This window comes from Pocillopora verrucosa, chromosome 4 (genome assembly GCF_036669915.1).
Source record: "Pocillopora verrucosa isolate sample1 chromosome 4, ASM3666991v2, whole genome shotgun sequence".
NCBI classification, from domain to species: Eukaryota; Metazoa; Cnidaria; class Anthozoa; order Scleractinia; family Pocilloporidae; genus Pocillopora; species Pocillopora verrucosa.
In genome coordinates, this window is record NC_089315.1 from 7,560,299 (window position 1) to 7,583,290 (window position 22,992).

Sequence of the window (22,992 nt, forward strand, 5' to 3'; positions counted from 1 at the left end):
CCGATTACGGGACGCAATCAACAAATTATTGAGTATAAACTAATAAGCTAATTCACTCCCAAAGAAAAGAGTAAAAAAATCCGAATATCAAGAGTATTTGAACATTTTAATTTTTTTCTGGTACTTCTCTTTTCCATGTCTCGTCTCTCTCCTTTTTTTGTTTTGATAAGTGGAAAGTCTAGTCTTCTAAAGTTAATGCAAAAGTATATTTTAAATTAAAATCATTAAAACAAAAACGAACCGAGAGATATATTCAAAAGATCTTGGTTTTCCTCATATTAACGTTGTCTCTATCCTTCCAGTGCTGTGTTCTCAATGTCACTTTCATGAGTTTTCACTTAAGCACTTTTTCAAACCATTATTTAAAACGGGAATTAATTTTATTCAATGTTGAATCGGTTTAGAAGGAACCCGAAATTTCTAGCCTTTTAGTCTTTGTGTAGCGTTAATTCATTGAGATTTCAATTCATCAAGGATTGATTGTACAAGTTAACACAAAAATTCCCCCCCCTTCCATGATCCAGAACGCATCACTGCTACAGGAAAAACTCTAAGCGCTCCTTAGAGGTTCTAGAGCTGAACTGACCTCAGAATTGACTCTTTACTGATCAACGGATAATTAATCAAACTAAATTTTTGTTTCAGGCTTGCAAGGGAGCGCCATGTTTCCCAGTTTATACCGGTAGTGAGGTCGAATAGGTGGTCTGATGGACTGGCACTAAACGTACAGTGAAAACTATGGAATTTAAGCTAACAACGCTTAAAATGATGATGCTCTCCTTCGAGAGGTCTCGACCACACTACTTTCATGAGCAAAAACTTTAGCACCTTATAATTAATCATAAACTTAATATGTGTAACCTCTACTAAAATCAAATCCCTGCGATATCACAAACTGTGTCAGGGCATTTATTCCATGATCCTATTAATCCTTTGACCCCTTAGAGTGACTAACGTCTAATTTCTCCTTACAATATCACCTCTGAATAAAACATTACGGTCATGAGAATAAGGGAAATGATCACTAACCCAGAGAGCTATTGATTGTTAAACAAATTCTCCTTGTCAACACCTTAGGAAATGTATAGAAAACGGAATGGAGAATATGCATACTGATCATGTCAGGGTGTAAAGGATTACCGGCTTGGGATCCACAAGGTTTCAATACCGTATTTTTAGTTTATCAAAACCAGCGAACACCGCATGAGGGGGTGAGGAATGACCCTTTTCGCTCTCCCTTTTTCAGAGGTGCGTTTTGTCGCACGCTCGCATTTCACTTCAGCGCGTCTTTCTGCAGTTGTGTAAAGCAGCCTATAAGATTAAAGTGAGAATGTTGTCTCTTCTTTAATTACGATTATCGAAAAACGGACTTCCTGAGGCTTTGATGAGAAGTTAATCAGATATTTTTTGGAACTTCTTAATGAGACTCGCGTCAACAAGATTGAAGTTATATACTTTGTAACGACTACGCTCCCTGCACCAATTGGTTATAAATTGTGTTCTACTTTAGTACAGTTTTTATCCACATATTCGCGATCAGATTTACACACAGAAGACCCTGTTCAAGAGAGAATAGTGTCCGATGGACAGTTGGTTCTTATCTCTTATGCTTAATGTTTTTCTCTCTGGAGAGGAAGCATTCGCATAATAAGGAAGACGGAAACAGTTTGAGAAAGATTTCCAATTTTGTACATCAGGAACCCATGACCCCAATAGATGCATGCACTTTGGAAACCGCAACTTTGACCTCAGTTTTAGGAATTCAAGCTTCTTGACTGGCGGCCGAGCCTGAAGCTAAGCCCTTATTTGATTATTTACTGATAATTTTTTTGCTTTTTCTGTTTCTGTTAAAAGAATACAAATTTTTTATAATCCATTGTTCTGTTATAATCATTTTTGTTATTATCATCATTATTTATTTTCAAATAGGTAATGTATTATTAAAATGATTATCATTGTCATTGCACTTTTAAGACTTTTGGAAATTTTAGTTTTCTTTGCAATATCAAACACAGTTGGTTAAAATAGGAAACATTGTCACAAAGCTAAATTCGTTCAACTGCCGGACTAGCAATTTATAAAATTTAGCAACGAGAATACTCAAGCAAATAAAATCTTGGCAGCGAAGGATTGAAAGTCTTTGCTCTTTTATCTAACGTAAACTTTCGAAACTAAAAAGGTCTTTTGATATTTTATGGTCACGCAACTCAGAAAAGAACTATTGAAATAGACTCTATCAATTCTTATTTTCAAAATGAATTGATATCATGAAAATCTTTCAGTTTTAACTCTGAAGCTATCTTTCGGCGAAAGGTGGAATTGCATGAATGAACGAAAGGAAGTGTCTAAGAGTTAGTTATTTGTTATCTGTGGATTCCAACACAAACAAATGAGTGTTTACACAAGCAAAGCTAATATTAAGGCTCTTAAATCGGTCAATCATCCACATTTCATATTGGTTTATACGTCACTGATGCCGGTATCAATTACTGATTTCACAAAAAATCCATTGTAAATTCCTTCGTTGATATTTCCCCCACTGTAGAATTCAAGCTTCTCTATCGAACAGTCTCTCCCAATCTTTGTGCAGACGTGGAAAAATACTTCAACTAAACAATTCCTTAAGCAAAATATCTTAAATTAAACGGAGTAATGTCTAGTCTAGACGGGAAACACAGAGCTTTTTTTAAGGCGGAAATACCTATTAAATTATTAACGCTTCATACTCTTTGCGTTTGCACCAAACAAACATCGCCAATATAAAATCAATATCAACTCTGATATAGCACTCACCCAGACTCATAAAAGGAATCGTTAGAGTCAAAATCATTATTTAAAGTTTTACGCAAAACTAGACGGCTTAGGTAAGCTTACTCGGAGTTAAGCAGCTTAGGTACCATGGCTGTTAATTAGTTTAGTAGCCACGTCACACCATGCGCGCCAAGGAAAATTCGACCAACGATTTTTCAAGATCGCTCATAGCAATCTTCAACAATCTTTGCCGTCCCTAAAGACTTGACTCCTTTTGTCAATTTTGTCTCTATTGTATTTGTCAACCATCACAAATGATGGTTCTCTTTTTCCTTAAAGCTGTTTCCTTGTAAAAAAAAAACAAAACAAAAACATGAATAAATCATGACTATAATAATAATTCAAAATACCGTCTCGTGGCTTTTGAATCTTGTGGTTTATAATTGACTCGCTAATTATCATTAAGTTATTTGTTTCATAGCTAATATTAGAGCATTGCACGTATTTCAAACTTCCCATTGAAATTGTAGACTCGCAAACAAAGAATTAAAAAAATACAAAGTAAGACATGTTTATGGTTAAGTAATAGTCATAAATAATAGAGTTAGTAAGCATGACTAAAACGGAAACATGAAGGTTTTGTAAATCATTCTGCTCTGACCTAGCTTTTTGGTGGCGAGTGGAATAAATTAATGTTTAATCTTTTTGTGATATCGCGTAAAGGAACCACGATCTCTGAACTTGAATGAACAAAATTGTGGTCAGCTGAAAGGGAAATCCGTTTTCAAAAGATGTTTAGATTCGACTCTTTTGTGATAATGTGGGTAGTGAAGGAGAATTAAGTACAATTTTTAGTGGACTATAGCAACGTTTCCGTCAGCTGGAATTAAAATATTTCTACGCGCCAAAACAGTCCCTTTTCCTGTGGTGGGGGGCATGGGTAGATGGTCATGTGACGTCACCAACCTCTATTTGGAGGTTTTGGATGTTGGGACGATTGTTTAGAAGGATCGGTTTGTTTTATCTGTAAGACTGGTGACTTTCATCCACGTGAAATCATTTTACCATAAAAGAGAGAGAAACATCTACTACCTCAAGTTTGAACTTCTTGTGGAATGCAATAGAGCAGTTTGTAAATGTGAAATTTAGCGGATGCAGCCGAAACGAAAATGGCGGCGAGTACAAACTGAAGTACTAAAGTGGTACTAGGCAACCATGGCTATTGCTGGCTGTGATTTCCGACAAGGAGGCGTTACGTTTGTGTGTGCTTTTGTGACCATCTAATTTATATCATGGTTGTTCCTGTGTTAAGAGGAACGTGGTTTGCTAGTGGATAAATACGTCTCCCCACCATCGAATTTCAATTTGACCGGTTGATGAACAATTCCTCGTTGAAACATAGTCATTAACGAACCAAAATGAACTCTACAAAGCCTAAAGACGCCGACAAGATCACAGGTAAGACGTGATTACCCTGACTAATCTGTAGTTTCGAATCTAAGAATTTTTCAAACTTTTAACGGATTCGTTAAAGTTAGCATCTTAAATTTGATGTAGCTTAGAAAACTCGGATTGTTAGGTATTAATGAACTCATCGACGAGTCTCTCAAGTGAAAAGACCTCCATCTACCTTCAATATACATTACTTGCAACGCACAAATACGTAATGTATCGGCAATGTCGCTAAATTGGAAAACGAAATAACTATAGGCGCAATTGTTCTCCTTTTGTGAGACGCAATCGCGGGTCATCCGGCTAAAAATACATGCAGTGTTGTTGAATTGAACCCACTTAACGAGGAAAATTCGATAATTTTTAACACATGGTTACGGGAAAGCTATGTTGCTTTTCGAATTGATGTAAGAACAAACTGTACAAGCAGGTAACTAGTCGAGAATTTTTGGCTGATCGCAAAATGTATTTGATGGCAAGGTCAGCTCGGTCAACCTTGGTTTCCTATAAAATTGTAAGACAATAGTTATTCATTTCACACGAAGGTTTCCATTTTTCTGTGAACGTTAGCTCATATTTAATCGCAATGTTTATTATATAATGATTAACTCTTTTTTTATAAGCTGTAGCTATGATAAATAGAAGAAGTGATTTGAGGCTTCGTCGGGATGATGTATTTGCCATCAAATGGTGAAGGAAATCGTTGAACAATTTTGCTAATTGAATACTTCACGGGAAGCGATCGATTTAATTCGAACGACTTTTTGTCAAGAACTCACAAACTATTCTTTACTACGTCCTCTTGAATGTTTTACGTGGACTTGGAAGACATTTCATGTCTTAAGTCTGTAAATGAGTGGACGAATTCTTAATTTGTAATTAAAATCTCAAAATATCTTTAGGGTGAAATATATCGACGAGTCATACTGCAAATAAACAAGTCAATGAAGACAAGTCCTGAGTAACTCGGAGTTTGAAGGCCTTAGTTTTGCCAGTTTAAAGATGATTAAAATAACATTTATTTTCCCTTAAACATCTCGATAACATTTACTGACTTGCTTTGTTTTGTTATTAAATAATTATTTCTTAAAATGAAATCGCTACGCTCTGGTCATGTTTTCCCTAAGCTAAGGTCGAAATTTGCATTTGAAAGGCTTCAGTGTACACAAAGGTCCAGGTCCCATCGCGATAATTTAAGGTTACATTCTGGAAGCCCGATGAACTATTCCACTGACAGTATTCTTTCCTTTTAACAGAGGCATGTTGCATGGCCTTCACACCACAGAGCTCGCCTACCCGTGTAAGTATAACCTCTTATGTGATCTGTTTTGTCACTCCAAAGCTTGGAAACAAATTCTGTTACATCCAGATTTCGCTGAGATTTGTAAGCATACCTGCTCCTTTCTAATATTTTTATTTGGAGCCAATGGAATTTACTTGATCCATGCTTACAACGCTTGATTTAGGTCATCGATTTAATGACATGAATTGTTCAGATTTTGTTTATGTCTCTGCTGTTGTCAAATTAGTCCGGTAATTGATAAATCGCCGGGTAGATTGTGACGCGAGAGAATGTAGGCTAAGTTAATTTCAAATCTCACACCAAGTTCGAAGGATTTGTTTACACAACTTGGAAGATTCGATCGCTAGACGTTTAGTTGACTTTGCTGATTTCTAAAGCACGGAGGATACTGGCCGAATGCACGTCACGCGATCGAATCTTTCTGAGGATATCTTGGCAATTATTCATGTAGCATGTCTGTTCAGATAAAAATTAAGACCATTTTGAACGGAAAATCCGGTCATCTCTTGCATATTTTATACATCCCTGGTCTGAATAACGACTTGGAGTTTGTTTGGTTGAGGTTTGTAAATAACATTGGCGCGCGTATATCACTGAACAGTCGTTGTTTTGGTTCTTATCTTTGCAGTCATCAGACTCTCCTTCAGTTTGTTGGGTTCTTATATCAGCCAACTTGAAAGAAAAAAAAAAAAGTTCCAAATTTGTTCGTGCCCATCTCGTCTCATTTATGTCCTGTCATTATTTGCCTTTGTTTAGTTTTCCTTATCAATAGTTATACATGCCATCTTGTTTCTAACTCAAAACACTTTTTATTTATATTTGATTAACAGTTAAATAAATCGGCGCATCCTGTTTTTCTGTATTTCAGTTATTATAGTTTGAATTGTTAAAATTTGCTTTCATAAACTGATTAGTTTTTAATTTTTCTTTGTAACATTTTTTTTGTATCTAAATTACCTTGATTTTCGAAGACAATCAGTATTGAACAGTTGATTTTTGAGCACTCAAGGTAAAGTTTTTTCTCTAATCTGAATTTCATTTCCTCTGAAATTTAAGCATGTCTATGTTGACTTTTTATTTTATTTTTACTGCCCAGAATCCCTATTTAAATAAGGAAGGATAATCATAATCCATTTTGAAAATTTCTCAAGCAGCTTACAGAACTTTGTATTTGTTACTGGAGAAACTTTTAACCTCAATGAACTTGATGAGAAATTTTAATACACTGCACCTTTTGTTATATATTCTTTTTTATAGTTACTTACTTTTTTTATAAGCAGTGAATGGAAATGCTTGTTAGAGTTCTGAGAACATAAAATTGGAAAGATTGTCTGCCTTTTCAACAAAATCCCAAGAGTTTTCAGCATGTCAGGAAGTAGACCTCTTACAGTAACAGAGGAGCTGACAATCTACAAAAAGTATAAGGCACTTAGAGGATAGTTATACAGCAGTATGTATACAGGTGTAGATTGTCACAATTTCATTCTCCTCCTAAGAGACCTATTCCTTTTTAAGTCTTCTGTTGAGTTCATGGGGCTCTAAGCTGAACTGTTTGCAGACTTGCTATGTGACTACCTGAAATTGTGTAATGGCCTGTGGAAGTAAAGGAAACTTTGTGAAATATCACTTGACAGAGTAAACTGCTTACCCCATTCCTTGCCTATAGGGCAAGGAGTATGGCTGGCATTCATTTTTGGAGATTTGTGTGGCATCTCACTGTGAGATACTTGTGCAGTTATGGAGAGAGGGTTAAATTTTTATTGGTATGATAGAGCATGAGTAGTATTTTTACTAGAAAATGTTTATCTCGCTTTGACTGCAAAGCACACAAGCTAAGTTGTAATAACATTGTGGCTTGCTTCATGACTTCCTACCACAGGTTGCCAAATTGGCAAGTACTGTTACAAATTTGGTTGCCCTTTTTTTTTTCTAGTTACCATGGTAACCAAAAACAGTTGCAACTTGGAGTGCTGCTCTGGCCAAATTTGTCTCTTAAAACAATTTCCTGCATTAGCCTATCATTGTGTACTATTTATTAATTTTTTTACATTTTTCTTAAAAGTTTTTTTTCTTGTTTCAGGGTGGAGAGGTGATTTTTATAACATTTTCAGATGAATTTCCTCTGCCAGATAATGGAGACTTTTATATGGTATTTGAAGGAAAAAAACAGCGACATGTAACAACAGCGCAGCAAATAAATACATTCACTCTTCGTGCCATTGTACCAGGTACATCATGAACTACTTCTCTCGACACATTATTGTTACCTAGTGCATATCCACTATTGACCAAGCTGAGATCAAGATGGTTATTGATGGTTATATTGGTTAAGTTCTTTGAAAATTTAACCCTCTAACTCCCAAGATCTGATTGTTAATTCTCCCCTCCTTTTGTTACTCATTTCCTTGTAAATCAGTTATGAGAATTTGGTGCTAGATTAAGATAGCAGCTTCGACCTGATAAGTTCGAATATTCTCATTACCTTTTTGCTGAATGATGTATGGAACTGTAAGAGAGAAGGCAACTGTAATGGTGCATCTTTGTTTATGTTTTATTTGTTTTGTATGTCTTTTGCTGCTTTTAGTGACTCCATTACTGACATTGTCCAAAAATGACAAATTTTGTAAGTTAACCCCATGCAATTTTTTCCCTTGTGTGGGATCATAGCAGGCAATCCCAAGAAGGCAAGATAGGCCCATTTTGCCCAGTAGGGTAGCCAGTAAAATCACAAGTTTTGCTTAATAATCTTCCCCACAATCACTACAAGTTACATATCAATAGATGATATTGAGGGACTAAACATGACACATAATGAGTGTGTAGAAAGTAATGAATTGGAGTGATGCACTAGTATTATTGTAATGGCTGTAGTCATGCATGTTCCTATAATTTGGAAAAAGTCAGTTGTGTTGAACCTGTTGCCTCTCCCAGTTTTTATTCATCTTGTATACAACAAACCACAAATATTGAAGAGAGAGATTGATGTAGAGAATTCTTTTTAAATTTCCTTTACCTTACAAAAGTCATTTTCTTTTACTCTACATACAAATGTACTTTTATTATGCCTTTTGCTTCATATCTCTTAGATCATGATCAAGCAGAGAAAGTCACACTTACTGTTTATTGTGCCCAGGAAAGCAAAGTCGGACCTCTTTCATCGCACAAGTTTTTATACCTGCTTGAAACAGAGCAGATTATTGCAAAACTTTTAGCAGACAGTGCATCAGACAGCAAGCTGTTTGAATGCTTATCATCGCTGTCCTTGATATCAAATGCAGTGTCCAAGGAGTACAGAGACACCTTAGATTCCAGAATAACAAATGCATTTGAATTCTTGGATTTGTCACCCACTTGGTCATTATTTGGAGAGAATGGAGTAGAGAACTTTCAGAATGAAAATGGTAAGTCACTTAGTGTGGTGTTTTAAATGTGTGTAATTCCATTGGCTGAGTAAACAAAATATATGTGAAAATTGTTTTTATCATGCATTGTTGGAACCAGGGAATGGAGTATGTGACTTTTTGGGGACAGCTGTTTTAAGTGCTCCACCATTGCTAACCTTTTCCCTTCCATTTTCTGTCAGTATATTTCCAGTTGTAGGGTAAAGTCATTACCCCTTTCACTCCCAAGATCTCATTAGTATTTCTCTTCACTGTCTGTCATACAGTTCATTTGATGTTATTTTGGAGAATTTGGTATTGGATCAACTATGAATACCATAATTGATATTTTTCTTTATTCTCACCCCTTGTCTGCTTGATGTTGTATTGATATTGTAAGGAGAAAGTCTGCCTTGGTCACTCATAAGAATTGAATGGTTAATCTATCTAGAAACCATATCAATTATGTTTTTTGTGATTTCTGCATGACATGCATGTGAGGTGTGTTGAGTTCACAGTAAGTTTAGAAGCGAGGTATAATGTACTAGTGGTGTTTGAGAGATACATGCAAACGGTTTTTGAAGTCCGTTTCAATATTAAACTGAGGCCTTTTCATGTAGCAGGGTCAAGTTTTCAGTGTGACTAATTGAAAAAAATTGAAAAAAGATTAAATAAGATTCTGACATTTTTAGCAAGCAAAGCAATAACGTTAAAATATTATCATTAGAAATGCCACCACTCAAGAAATTTAACTCTGTTTGAAACATGCAGACTTCTTCAGGTTGGGCTTCTTTTTATTCCAAGTTGGTTACATGTATGCTGTCTGAATAATGTCTAAAATTATAAATTTGCAGAATGAAAGGTTCAAATTGTTTTATACTAAATAAATAAGAAATGAAGATGACTTCTTGAAGACAATTATAACTGTTCCTGTAGAGGTGATTTTCTTGAACAACTTCAAGGAAATGTGTATTCTTTCTTTGATTGTTGCACCAATAACTTATATGATTTTCCATCTATTTCTTCATCCCCAGGTCAGGAAACATTACTCCATCTTTCAGCACGTCTAGGATTTTCTCAACTGGCAACATATCTGCTTGACCAGCCAGGATCAATGGAGGCTCTTCATATCCAGGACAAGTCAGGCAAATTACCGGAAGAAATAGCTCGGGAGAAGGGAATGAAGTTACTTGCTGACATGTTTTCAAGGTTAACATGAAACTCAGTGTCTCAGTGTTTCAGAAAGACCTCTTGACACAATAGACATTTTTCTTAGACGTATGTAACCAAGCCTGAATGGGAGTAAAATTAAAATTGTTGTAGCAGCAAACTTGTAGCCTCGAAAATGCAGTGAGAACCTTCTATGCCCCAGTCACTATCAGTAAGAACTTTATCTAGAGCCTTTGTGCAAGTTGTTATGTCTAAATATAATTTTTTACCATTTCTTCCACATGATTGCTTGTTTGTATGATTAATGAAATGGCATTCTGTGTCTGGAATTCCAAAAGTTTTGTCAAAGAGTTGTTAAAATGGTCCAAAAATTGTTTACTGATGGAACACTGCAGTCTATAACTTTTCCAATTTCATGACTGGTTGATAAACTTGAAATTCTAAATAATTTTTTTTACCCTCACACAGAGGTCCAGGTGATTGTGAAAAGAGGACTGTAAAAGACATGTCTAAACCACAGGTCAAAAAAAGCGAGCTGGGTACCACCACAATATCCAGTTATAAAACTCAACATCAGAACTCTCTTGGTGAGTATTAACACTTTCAACCCTGAGAGTGACCAGCATCTATATGTAATTTCTCCTTACAATATAACTGCTGAATCATTCATTAAGATCATGAGAATAAAGGAAATGATCACCAACCTTGGAGGCTTTGTTTATTAAGTGAATTCTCATGGTCTGTACCAAAGGAAATGTGTATAGAAGAGTATGGAGAATTTAGATACTGATGTCACAGTGCATAATGTTAATTATGTCTAGCTGCAATTTTTGTACAAACATACATGTAAACCTTTCTGAAGATTGGTACTCAACAGTTTAATTTTTTTAAAAGAATCATCAGTTGGAAAGGTACACATTGTACAACTGGATAGTGTTTCTAAAACTTTGTGAGTGGGACCTTGGTTCTTTATGCTTTGATCTCAAACTTATTTATTGAAATTATTTATCTTAACAGAAAAAGATATTGAAATGCTCCAAAACATAAATTCATTGGTTGAAGAGGAAGTGAGTATGAACATTAAAATGATGAAATCACTGTGTAGATCAACTGCTCTACCTAGCATAGTTCAATGACTAAATTCATGTCTCTCTTTTCATTAATTTAGATCCTGTTAAGAATTAATTTTGAATAGTCATGTCAATACAATATTATCTTTGGGAAATAATGCATTGAAATTTATATTATGTTTATTGCTACTTTTCTCTTTTAGATGAAGAAAAGAGTACCAAAGTTTCGTCATTCTTGGCCAGTTCGAAGAAAAAATAAGGACACAACAGGTCTCACTGTTGCTTTACTTCTTTTTTCCATCCTGTGATGTGTTGTTGATTATCCTAGCATCTTGCACTTTCTTGATCTTGATTTGAAGCAAATTGATGTTGCCAGGATCTCTTGTAAACAAAATGGTTCCTTATGATTTTCATATTTCATTGATTTAAAAACTGACCTTTTAAATATATAATTTTTTAGAAGATGCCTCTAGCAGTGATGAGGAAATAAAGCAAATCAACAGGGAGCTTTCACCAAAGAAGTTCACAGGTCAGCTGAACAGTATGACATCAGCAAGGAGCAGTGGAGGTGGTAATAGGCAACTGTTAGGTATGTTACTAACCTACACACCCTAATATAAGTTTTCATATTCTCCCTACTGCTCTTTATAGATTTTCCAATGTGCTAACAAGGAGAATTTGTTTAACAGTGGCTGGTGATCATTTCCTATATTCTTGTGACTGAAATGGGTGATTCAGGGCTGATATTGTAAGGAGAAATTAGATGTCAGTCACTCTAAGGGGCCAATGGGTTGAATAGTACAAAGAGAAATGTAGTGTGGTGGGTTGTGAGGAGCTGTTGGTTTCCAGCTGTTTTTCTGTTCATAAAAGGACAATAGGAAAGAAAAGAAAACATAAAAAACTGAATGATTGTAGATTTCTATGTTACATGTATCAAAAGTGAGGTTATGATTTTTTTTTAATGTTGTTTGTGCATTGCTTTCAGAACAAAATCTCAAGAGACTGAGAGACATCAATGAAGAAATACAGAAGCTCAGGATGGTTAATTCACAGAGAGGCTCTAGAGAGGTACTGTACTGAAAGGAGATACATGTACAAGTTTAAAAGTGAGAAGAAATTGTCAAAAGTTTTTTTTTTTTCATCTTTGGTTTTCTCCCATATTTTAAATACAAAAGAAATTTTCAAATGGGTAGAGCAAGCCTGTTACCTGTAAAATGAAGTACTACAGGCCATTTTTTTCCAGAAAAGGAGAACGTTGCATCTTCACGGGCCATCTGAGCTTTATTGAGATCCATAAAAAACACAATATCCAGCAAACTTGACAAAGTAAGCCTGGTCAGTAAAGGATAAAAGGCACAAAATAATTTCCCTTTGCGGAAACAAAGCTGGTTGGTTATCCTGGTAAGTCCATCTTACCCACTAGAACATTCATTCAGAACCCAGGACTCTTTTTCCATTTCCCCCTATCAGAAGTGCCTCAACCAAAAACCACAGAGAAGAATTAATTTTAGTTTAGTTTTAACAAAGTTAGTTGTTAGCTGTTCTCTTAGTGTGGTTTTTATCATGCTATTAAATATCACATTTGTCACATTCTAGGCTGGAAGAAGTGGTATGCAGGGAAAGAATTTACGTCGCTTGTCCTGTCCATCATTAAGTGCACAGGACCTACAACAAGCCCAAGTTATTGCAGGTAAAGGAACAGTTTGATAAATACCAACAGATGAGTGCTGAAGTTTTTAATTCTTTTTTAATTACCACTATGCAGTTTTCATTATTTCTATCACGTTCTTGCCATTAATTTCTCCTTTTTATTGTAATCTCAGATAACTTAGCCACATGTTGTAAATGCGTGTGTCCTTTCATGATTTTAGGAATGAAATCTAAGGAGGAGAAATCAATTGTGAATGGTACTGTTGATCAAAAGGATCGTAAAGCAAGCCCTCTTGGTATTAATCTTAGAACTTCGCCAGATAGAACAAGAGAAACTACTCAGAGACAAGAGGATACCTCTAATAGTGCAGACGATAAACTTCTCTCTGTGGATTGTAAAAGTGATGTACGACGGGCACATAGCTGGGGGAAACACGAAGAGAGGCCTGAACTGAATAAGAGAGTTAGCTCAAGCCTTGATGATTTAACTAAAGAAGCTGACTGCGAAGAAAAAGTTGAAAATGACAAACCACGGAGCAGGATACATGCTCTCAAAAACAAAAGACCTGTATCATTGAATCTTGACAGTCCCAAGGAAGAGGGGAACAAACTTGCAGATATTTTAGATTCTATAAAGAAGGCCAGTGATGATAAACAAAACTTGGGTAAAGCTTCAAGCAGTGTGTCGATAACTTCGCTAACAGATGTTGATGTCAATGTGAATCATAAGGACAACGGTCTTCTTTCTCCAAACAAAAGTAATCTCCATACAAAATCATATTCATACAGTTGTTTGGCTGATCTTAAACTTGGAGAAGATGGTAAGTATTGACAAGATCTTCAGGTAAAGAAGGCACACACACACTGTAGGCTTGGCACCATGAGATAGGGGAGAAGGTGACCTTTCCTAAGAATGATTTGGTTTTATCAACTGAGTTGATAGCGTGAATTGACCACCGTACAAGGGTGTAGCTAGAGAGAGTCCTGGGATGCCTGTGACCCCCTTCCCCCTTTGTAAGCCTTTGTTCAAGTCAAACATGGCATGGAGGTTGACATGACAGTCCGGTAGTACCGTCTGTTTGACACAGTGTGAAACCCCCCCCCCCCCCTTTTGAAAAATCCTGGCAACGCCCCCACCGTAAAGAGTTTCTGAAGCTGACGTTTCGTTCCCTTCTTCAGAAACTCTTAAGGTGGAAAATTTACATTTATCAACTCAGTTGATAGAACACAATGGACTACTCCAACAACGCAGCACCACAGCTTTTTTAGAAACTCATACCTATTATTTTCCTAAGAATACCCTGCTTTTATTATTACAAAATGTGTTGTCTATCTGGTCAATGAAAGCTGTGCTCTTTAAAGAATCGTTGGGTGCCTAGTGACCAATGTCTTGGATATCCAGGGCACTGTCTCATAAAGCTTGAGAATTATGACTTAAAGTTTTATGGGTTGCTCAAAGATAAAAGTTAGTGATTTGTGGCCCCCAGTCTCCTCTATATCACAGCCCTGACCGTAGACGTCTCCACAAGGCATTGGGGATTAATCCTTACTAATCCTTTAGTTTAGTTCCCAGGGCCTCAGGCTGAGGTTTACAGGTTAAAGCTGAATATCGAAATAATAGATTGTTCTTCGGGGTTAAAGAAGACAATTCATAGTTCAAGTGTGATTTAAACCAGGTCTTTGACATATTTTTTTAACGTAAGTTAATTTTTTACTGTTAGGAAATCCTATAGAGGACAAAAAGCTTGGGTAAGTAAAATATGAAATGATTTTCCTTCGTCAAAAGTGATTTTACCTTTTCTATTAAAACCTATTTTTTTCTTAAAAAGTGTGTTTATAGCAAAGAACCTTTATTTGAATTTTTTCTGCTTTTAGTTTTCTCCCCTGGACTGTTTTTGACTCTTTTATTTATATTTCGTACACCAGTCTGTATTAAACACTTGAGTCTGGATTGAGAGGTCCCGTCCCAACCCCTTGTAAGGTCTTAAAATGAAGGCGAGACACTTTACGCTCATAGTACCCCTCTCTGCCCGGGAACATAAATGGGTATTGGCGAGTATCGCGTCCCATCCAGGGGTGGGAGGGGGGGGGCTCTTCATGCATTATTAGGCGTATATGCCTCTGAGACACAACAACCTCTTTTTGTCACTTAAACAAAACATTTTTGTCTGTAGATCCCAATTTAGCCCCGAGATTCAGAAGAGAAGTCTTTCCAAGGCTGAGACACAGATGTCTTTGATGGACTTCTTGAATGATGAGTGAGTTCTGCTATCTTTCTTCGTATTAACTGATAAAAAGAAGGTCGAGTTAAACGTAAGCGAACCGATACTGATATGAAATATGTTAAATCTTTAACTTTGACATGTGATCTTAAACGACAGCAGTAAAAATAATAACCTTCTGTATATTATAACTTTTTTTATCTCGCCATCCAAAGTTCTAACCGTTAAAAATCTCGCAATATTTTGGTTGTTTCCATTTGCATGCACCTATAAATTAATTTTGTAACTCTTTTCATTGTTTGAAAATTGATATTTGATCCATCTTTGAACGAAACTTTTAAACAACTTAGCTTATCACTATTCAACTATTGATTTTAATGTTACATTAAGCAGTTAATTTTTTAAAACGGTTTAGAAAAAGCTTGAAGGTTTTAACCTTAAAGAACAACATGAAATATTTTAAACTGAAAAAGACGCTCTATCTATAATTTCCTTCTATACTTACTTTGCTTAATTTTAAGAGAAATGTTAAAACTTTAGGATAAATCATATAACATGTCTTGCATTGCCTTGCCACCATTCTCTTGTTCAGTCAAAAAAGACGACACCTGCGTTTAACCGCTAAAACACCAAAGAAGTGGAATTCCTTGCATGCTCTAGCTACGATAAGGTAATGTTTAAAGAGAAAGACAACACCGAGTACTGTGTTGAATTAAATGCTAACTAAAGAAGGCATGAGCTGAGAGACTGGATCCCTATGGCCTTATTCCTGAATTATTTTTAGTTCACTCCCACGGTCGTAGATCTAAGGAGAATCTTGAAACAGCCAATCATGTGTCGTGTGCTCACTTGAACATTAAATACAGCTTCTATTTGGTCTCCATCAAAACACTCCGGAAGACTAGATGCGTTGAGTGTAAACGTATTTAATAGCTTAAAAGGGATTCCCTTTGGAATATGGCCTGAACTGAGACTCGGTTACTACTTTTGCTCTTTGTTTAATCAGTGGAAAATCGTAAAAACTATCAAGATGATAGTTTATCGTGTGTACTTTAACAATCCTAAAAGTATACCTACAACTAAACAGACGCGTAGGTTTCTATGAATTTTTTCTTTTCCTTTTTTTTTTTTTGAAAAAAAAAACCTTACTTTAAATAACATGAGTTCTAAACCGTTAAACCGGAATTTGTAGCGTTTTTTGAACGTAACAGGTTGGTTTTTTTTCACTTGATTAGTTGGACAAAATGGGATTGTTAACAGATATAGAGATCCTCAAAAATTTTCCTAACAATTGATATTTTACTTTGGAGACTTTTTGGAGTGAGACTGAATACTTGAATAGGGCACTCACTGTCATACGATGAGTTTCTTGTTTTCTGACTGGCCATTAAATGAAAATTACAACAAGAATATTTTTTCAGACAGCTAACAGGAAGGGTGGCTTTTAAGGCTGATACATTCTTAAGGAATTTTAGCAGCGAATTATGGTAAAAAAAAAAACATATAGACGATTTTCCACAAATGCGAATCTTCGGTAATACTGTGGTGTTAAGAATTCTTAACGACGAAAAAAATGTTCTTGTAAGACAAGATAAAGAAGTTTAGTTTATTTATATTGTATGACAATTTTTTTTTGTAGGGAAGCTCAAGACAAAGCTAGTAACAGATTGTCACTGGAAGAATTTCTCGGCGTAAAGTGAGTGGTTTATAGATTATTCAGTGAAATGTTTGCTTTGGTTTCATAATGTGCATGGTGGAATATTCTATTACGACTAATCTGTGGAGGCAACGCTTGGTTGAAATATGATATCTGAACATATTGGTGGGTTTCAGTTGATAACTTACTTTAAACCATTTACAGTCATACATATTCGAGTTATCGAAGTCCTCTTTTCTGTTAACCCAGCTTTCACATCGCTGTCGTTATTGGATTCGGCAATCTTTCCTTCGCTCGTTTACAAGTCGTGAACTCCCTGGAAAACTTAATTCATTAATTTACATTTAAAAAATGTGCATTTGTAATAATTTGCATTAAAAAAGGAACATATAAATGTTTCGACCCCCTTGAGGTTGGCAAACTCGAAACTAAAAACCAATTTAGTTTCGTAATTTCACGTTTTGTGTATATGTTAATGTTAAAAAAACGAGAAATGTGTAGTTTACCTCTCTGCAACCTACTGTGTTAATCCTGTAAGTGATGTTATGTTGCTCCCATTGCAGTGGTCCAGAATTAAGTGCGGATGATTCAGAAGAAGCGGAAAAGGTAGAAAAAACTTACTTTTATTTCCTGGTTCATGTAATATTGCGAAATATCTGCACTGATTATGGTAAATTCATAGGTATTTGGAAGGCATTCTAAGTGAACAAGCATTAGATGTGTAACACAAACAGTATTTCATCACATTTCCAGAAACTGATACAGTGCTCAGCGTATTACCTTTGGCGTGTCACGTATGGAGTTAATAGGGGATTTATGAAGTTTACGCGCGTGAAATGCGTGGGAATTCTGTACTCGCGTGTCAAACGCGGGTAATGCTGCCATACACAATAGTGGCACTGTAGCTCGTTTAGAGTCCCCTGTGGCTCAGCGGTGAAGTTTTGAATCCATACGAATGGATCAGATGTTTTCTTTGTCATGCGTTCGAGTCAATTGTTTTAAAATGTGAAATCATCTGAAACTCTGACTCGAGTGCTAGACTTGTCACGATAATCCATGCAAATGGCCCACTCATGTAACTTCCTTTACGCTCATTGGAGGTCAATAGCATAGGTTGTAGGTTGAATGACCACTATTCATTTCTGTTTGCTTTTAGCGCTGCCTTGCGTGACGTTTTAGTATGATATCATAATTCGATTGTTCTAGATTTTGTTCTGAAGTTGAAACAATTTTTAATGTAGTGTCGAAAGTCTTCCGGGATTACATGAGCTATTACTCATGAGCTATTACTCGCTTACTTAGGCGCTCGAATTTTCTGCGCTTCTTGAAATCAGCTTTTCTTAACTTTAAACTCCCATTGCTCCTTGAGACTTTTCAATGTATTTTCAACATATAGTGTACGTTTCAATGCTTTCGGGTGGGAAATAATTAAGAAATGATTCTTTGTATTCATATTGCGTAGGATTCTTTAAGGAAACTTCGTTGTCCCCCAATTTTAGCTTAAGTGGTCAGATGATGATTTCAGCACTCCTTAGCCGTAGTAAATTAACTTGTACTGACTTTCACCACTCTTTTTATTACAGGAAAAGCAGGAACCTGGAAAGGGTATCAGACGCTTTAGCATGCTGTTTGGAAGCAAGTCCTCAACTAAGGTACAAAATTTAGAACTGTTTTCTGTTTATGCTCATTGGTTTTGTAGTACTTCTCGGTTACCAATGCCCCAGAGCAGCGCCTGATGGTTTTTTTTAATCCATTTCAGCAGTTAAAACGAGAACTTCCAAAGATTCAGAAAGGGAGCAACAGAAGCAGCCTTAGAAAAGAAAAAAGCTTCTGTAAGTTTGATACTCATGTCAACGATAATTAATTTCATTGTATTGAATACAGTTGTTATTTGGCAGATGTATATGAATGGAGACTACGCAACAAAATTTCTGGCAGCTATAAAGGGAGAAAGGAGTTCTGTGCTTAAGACATGTTAAGATACGGACTATAGACCAAATTGGCGCATTCATTTCTTGTGTTTAGTTTGTGCATCCGTTGCAACTTCACCCTGAAGTTTAAAAGTTTTAAATCCTAGGAGTGATTTACATATATAATTACATATAACTTCATATAACTTCTCCCCTTTAACATTCACGAATTATCCAGCAAAGTAGTTGTTTACTTGATGTTACTCTAAATTTTCGCAACCAATTTACAAGGAAATGTTTAGGAGCTAGAGGGGAGAATTTACAATTAGATCTTGGGAGTTAAAGGGTAAACCTTTCTCGTTCTCTAGCTGGTATTCGTTGCCCTTTCAGGTTTTTTCTGTTTTTTTTTCCATTTGAGGATAGTTTTGTCTGAGGTAAACAAAGAAGCGAGATTTCTTGATGTAATTTTTTAACAGTTTTAGTGTGTTTTAAATAGCTTCTCGGAGTAAAGACAGCGAAGACGGTAAGAGGGAGCCTGGGGATGCTAAAGAACAACTCAAAACTGCGTTGGGAAGAAGAGCGTCGGGAATTCCAAGCAAGTTGTCCAAGTCTGGAGAACAGGTATGTAATGCCAGACAAAGCTGCTGCTTCACCCGTTGGTTTCTATCTGACTCAGGTGATGTACTGGGTACCTATCGAGCTTATTGAAGTCAGAGACTATGGTGTGGTATTATTCCCCTTTGTTAAGAAAGCTCGCTGGTCTTTTTCTAGTCAGTCGGCAGTGGTTTCAATTATAGCCAGTTACCGGCGGTCTACTCCTGCCCATAAGACCTCTTATCGCCGTCTGTTGAGCCTGCGCGCAGGCTCTCGTGTTTGAGTTTTGCCTTACGGCCCCTTTTCCGGAAAAAGTTATCTATAGCCTACGTGTAGCTCTACCCTTTCCCCCCCCCTCCCCCAAGGTGAAACGGCCTCCTCGCCTTACAAAATAAGACGATATTCATGCTTTTTTTTAATTGGCTCCATGGTATTTACGTGCGACTTGTACGATGACTTGTGAGTTTTTAGTAAATTATGTTGACCTTTGATATCTGTTGAATAATGTTGACTTCATGTGACTTGCCTCTCGTTTCAGGTTCCGGTATTACCTAACCCTGGATTATTAACACGGGGTGGTCGAGGCGGCGTGTCTTCCAGATCCAGCGTGCAGACCAAACCAACTTCTCCTCTTCCATTTCGAAGGTACACCCTGAAGTGGTATTGTGTCGTGGTAATTACGTTATGTGTAACTTTAATCGCTGTGTCAGTAAATTGCTTCGGCAACTTTTTTTGTTTCGTTCTTTTTAAAGTAAGAGCTTCACAGTGGATGATGAAAACAAAGACAAAGACAAGGGAAAAGACAAAGATAAACCCAAGTGAGTTTTTTTTCTAGCGGGCTTCTTCTTAAGTAACACATTGTGGTGAACCTTTGATTCGATAGGGCAAAGTTGTGTTCTTCAAGGGAAGTCAAAGCTTTAATAGAAGGAAATCTTAGTACCACTTTAATATACAAATTGCAGCCTGGTCAGACTTTTGACATTCTGCTTATTACTTTCTTAGTTCGAGTGTGTCACCGGATGCGTCTGGAGATGACGAAGATTATGATGAAGGGGGTAAGTGTACAATCAGTCAGTGAGAAAGTTGTTCAGTTTGTTGGTCAGTGAGTAAGTGAGTGAGTGAGTCAGGATGAGTCAATCAGTGAGTCAGTCAATGAGTCAGTCAGGCAGTAGGTCAACAGTGAGTCAGTCATTGAGTCAGTCAGGCAGTAGGTCAACAGTGAGTCAGTCATTGAGTCAGTCAGGCAGGAAGTCAACAGTAAGTCAGTCAATGAGTCAGTCAGGCAGTAAGTCAACAGAGCGTCTGGTTAATGAGTCAATCAGGCAGTAAGTCAACAGTGAGTCAGTCAATGAGTCAATCAGGCAGTAAGTCAACAGTGAGTCAGTCAATGAGTCAATCAGGCAGTAAGTCAACAGTGAGTCAGTCAATGAGTCAATCAGGCAGTAAGTCAACAGAGCGTCTGGTTAATGAGTCAATCAGGCAGGAAGTCAACAGTAAGTCAGTCAATGAGTCAATCAGGCAGGAAGTCAACAGTAACTCAGTCAATAAGTCAGTCAGGCAATAAATCAAGAGTGAGTCAGTCAATAAGTCAGTCTGGCAGTAAGTCAACAGTGAGTCAGTCAATGAGTCAGTCTGGCAGTAAGTCAACAGTGAGTCAGTCAATGAGTCAGTCTGGCAGTAAGTCAATCAGTGAGTCAGTCAATGAGTCAGTCTGGCAGTAAGTCAACAGTGAGTCAGTCAATGAGTCAGTCTGGCAGTAAGTCAATCAGTGAGTCAGTCAGGCAGTAAGTCAACAGTGAGTCAATTAATGAGTCAATCAGTCAGTCATTCAGTCAAATGAAAAAAGTGGGTAAGTTTCTAAAGAAACTGTTGTGATGCGTCGATGGGAGAGTATAGCAAGGTATTTTAGTGGTATTAACTGAGTTGATAATGTAAATTGGCCACCTAAAGAGTTCACGTTTCGAGCGTTTTGAAGGTGAAGGGCTAACGCTCGAAACGTTAACCTTTAAAACTCTTTATGGTGGCTAATTTACGTTATCAACTCAGTCGATAACACTGAATTACCCAGTCATTCAGTCAGTCAGCCAGTGAGGACGCCAGGCTAAGTCAATCAGTGATTGAGTCAATGAGTCAACGTGTCATTCAATCCCCTAGAGAGTGAATGATTGAGTGAATCAGTCAGTGACTCAGTTAGTCATTGAGTCAATTAGTCGTTTGTTCGTTTGTCAGAAAGCAGGGGTTTGAATTATGGCTAAACTGTGGAATCCCCACCCCCCATGGCTGTCATTGAATGGCAACAAAGAATCACAGTAGGATAAAGTAGATAGAAAATTCTAGAGAGTTTTCTTTCTGTATGGCGTCAAAGCTTTATAGCTGCACCTTTCACTGCACTCATCTAGTTTTCGTGAATTATTTCCGCTGTTATCTGATGCTTTTGTTATTAAAATCTAAGTCTATGTTATTACCATCTAACGTTTTACACTTTCTTTTTGTTCTACATTGTAGAAATGGACGATGAGGTAAGCTTTCATTAGCTCTTTAGATATTTCGAGACATCGTGCTATTGTAGTCTACTTTCAAAACATCAGTGAATAGAAATGAAAGTTGTATCACCAAACATTCTTGAATGTTTACATGTGTGGTTTCTTTCTACTCGTAACTGATCGCCAACTTACTCATTTGAGCCTGAATTTTGTTCATTCAGCATCCAGGCGATCCTGATCTTGACATTAAACCTGAACCAGAAGCTTGGAGCGTTAGCATCGACAAGAAGGTGAAGTTATCGAGTACCTCTTGTTTCTGTTTTACTGTAATTGTTCGATCGCTCTTAGCTGCAATCTCTTGCGATAATTTGAAAACAGTCACCTGTTGTGATCCGGGTATCGTCTGAGATCTCGGCAAGTGAGATACATCCGGCAACAGAATATTCTCTATCGCATTCCGCGCAGGATATCTGTGACAGTCAGTCATTATATGAAAAAGATAGTTTGGTTTTACAAACTAAGTTTATAATGTGAATTAGCCACTAGTTTTTAAAGCTGACGTTTCGTTAGAGCAAAACCAGACTTTGCCCTAGTTCCCGGAAGTGATCGCTACATAAACCCCCCCTTGAAATTTAATAAACTGTCAGTCATTTAATTGACAAGAACTAGGAAGATTGTTGTATATTGACAACATCAAACTCCTTAGACTAGCCTGCTAAGTACTATGTTATCTTAAGTTGGAACTCGACAGTGCAAACTAGAGGGCTTGTACCCAGTCGCCTTACGTTGTTTCCATTTCATTCATGTCTTCAGATTCTCAAAAAGATGACAGCAAAAGATATTAAGAGACAAGATGTGATTCATGGTGAGACGGATGTTTCTTGGCCTGCGAGCAGAACCCTATTATTTAGGTTGCAGGACGTGCGTTTCTCTGCCTGCGGGAAGATTCGAGACGAGTCGCGGTAGAGGTTTACAAGGGGTCTGGCTCTAATATCAGTACCAGACCCCTTGTAGACCTAGCCGGCTCGCGTTGCTCATGCTTCATACTTTCCCGTGGGCGAAGAAACTCTCCTGCCGAAGCGATAATAATGAAGGCTTGCTCGCAAGGTAGATGTGTCTTTACAAGTTGTTGTTTCCTGGGCAAAGTGAAACTCTCGGGGTGATGTGTGGCAGACTTGTTTTACAGTAATTTACCTTGTATTATTTTTGGTTTCTTTTAGAATTAATACAAACTGAAGTCCATCATGTGAGGACTCTAAAAATTATGCAGAAGGTAAGAACTAAAGAGCTGATTAATCGCTCTGACGGGCAAATTTTTCATATTATAGAGCAGTTTACAACCAGGTGTCG

At 36.9% G+C, this 22,992-nt stretch overlaps 1 protein-coding gene across 3 annotated transcripts in view; it reads left to right on the top strand.

The window, feature by feature from the left end:
- Positions 1-3,728: 3,728 nt before the first annotated feature.
- LOC131786189 (rho guanine nucleotide exchange factor 28) overlaps positions 3,729-22,992 on the top strand; it is a 29,841-nt gene continuing 10,577 nt past the window's right edge. Inside the window, exons 1-27 of one of the 3 annotated variants that reach the window (XM_066165203.1) lie at positions 3,729-4,209; positions 5,460-5,503; positions 7,587-7,734; positions 8,593-8,907; positions 9,921-10,095; positions 10,525-10,643; positions 11,074-11,123; positions 11,330-11,396; positions 11,587-11,715; positions 12,112-12,194; positions 12,723-12,816; positions 12,998-13,597; positions 14,498-14,525; positions 14,951-15,034; positions 15,591-15,668; positions 16,638-16,694; positions 17,219-17,261; positions 18,239-18,307; positions 18,415-18,487; positions 19,062-19,186; positions 19,698-19,804; positions 19,912-19,977; positions 20,162-20,214; positions 21,665-21,678; positions 21,864-21,932; positions 22,456-22,507; positions 22,863-22,915. In XM_066165203.1, the coding sequence (XP_066021300.1) occupies positions 4,170-4,209; positions 5,460-5,503; positions 7,587-7,734; positions 8,593-8,907; positions 9,921-10,095; positions 10,525-10,643; positions 11,074-11,123; positions 11,330-11,396; positions 11,587-11,715; positions 12,112-12,194; positions 12,723-12,816; positions 12,998-13,597; positions 14,498-14,525; positions 14,951-15,034; positions 15,591-15,668; positions 16,638-16,694; positions 17,219-17,261; positions 18,239-18,307; positions 18,415-18,487; positions 19,062-19,186; positions 19,698-19,804; positions 19,912-19,977; positions 20,162-20,214; positions 21,665-21,678; positions 21,864-21,932; positions 22,456-22,507; positions 22,863-22,915 (2,835 nt within the window). In that variant the 5' untranslated portion in view covers positions 3,729-4,169. The remainder of the gene's footprint in view (positions 4,210-5,459; positions 5,504-7,586; positions 7,735-8,592; positions 8,908-9,920; positions 10,096-10,524; positions 10,644-11,073; positions 11,124-11,329; positions 11,397-11,586; positions 11,716-12,111; positions 12,195-12,722; positions 12,817-12,997; positions 13,598-14,497; positions 14,526-14,950; positions 15,035-15,590; positions 15,669-16,637; positions 16,695-17,218; positions 17,262-18,238; positions 18,308-18,414; positions 18,488-19,061; positions 19,187-19,697; positions 19,805-19,911; positions 19,978-20,161; positions 20,215-21,664; positions 21,679-21,863; positions 21,933-22,455; positions 22,508-22,862; positions 22,916-22,992) is intronic. The other 2 variants (XM_066165204.1, XM_059103203.2) reach the window with 2 other exon arrangements.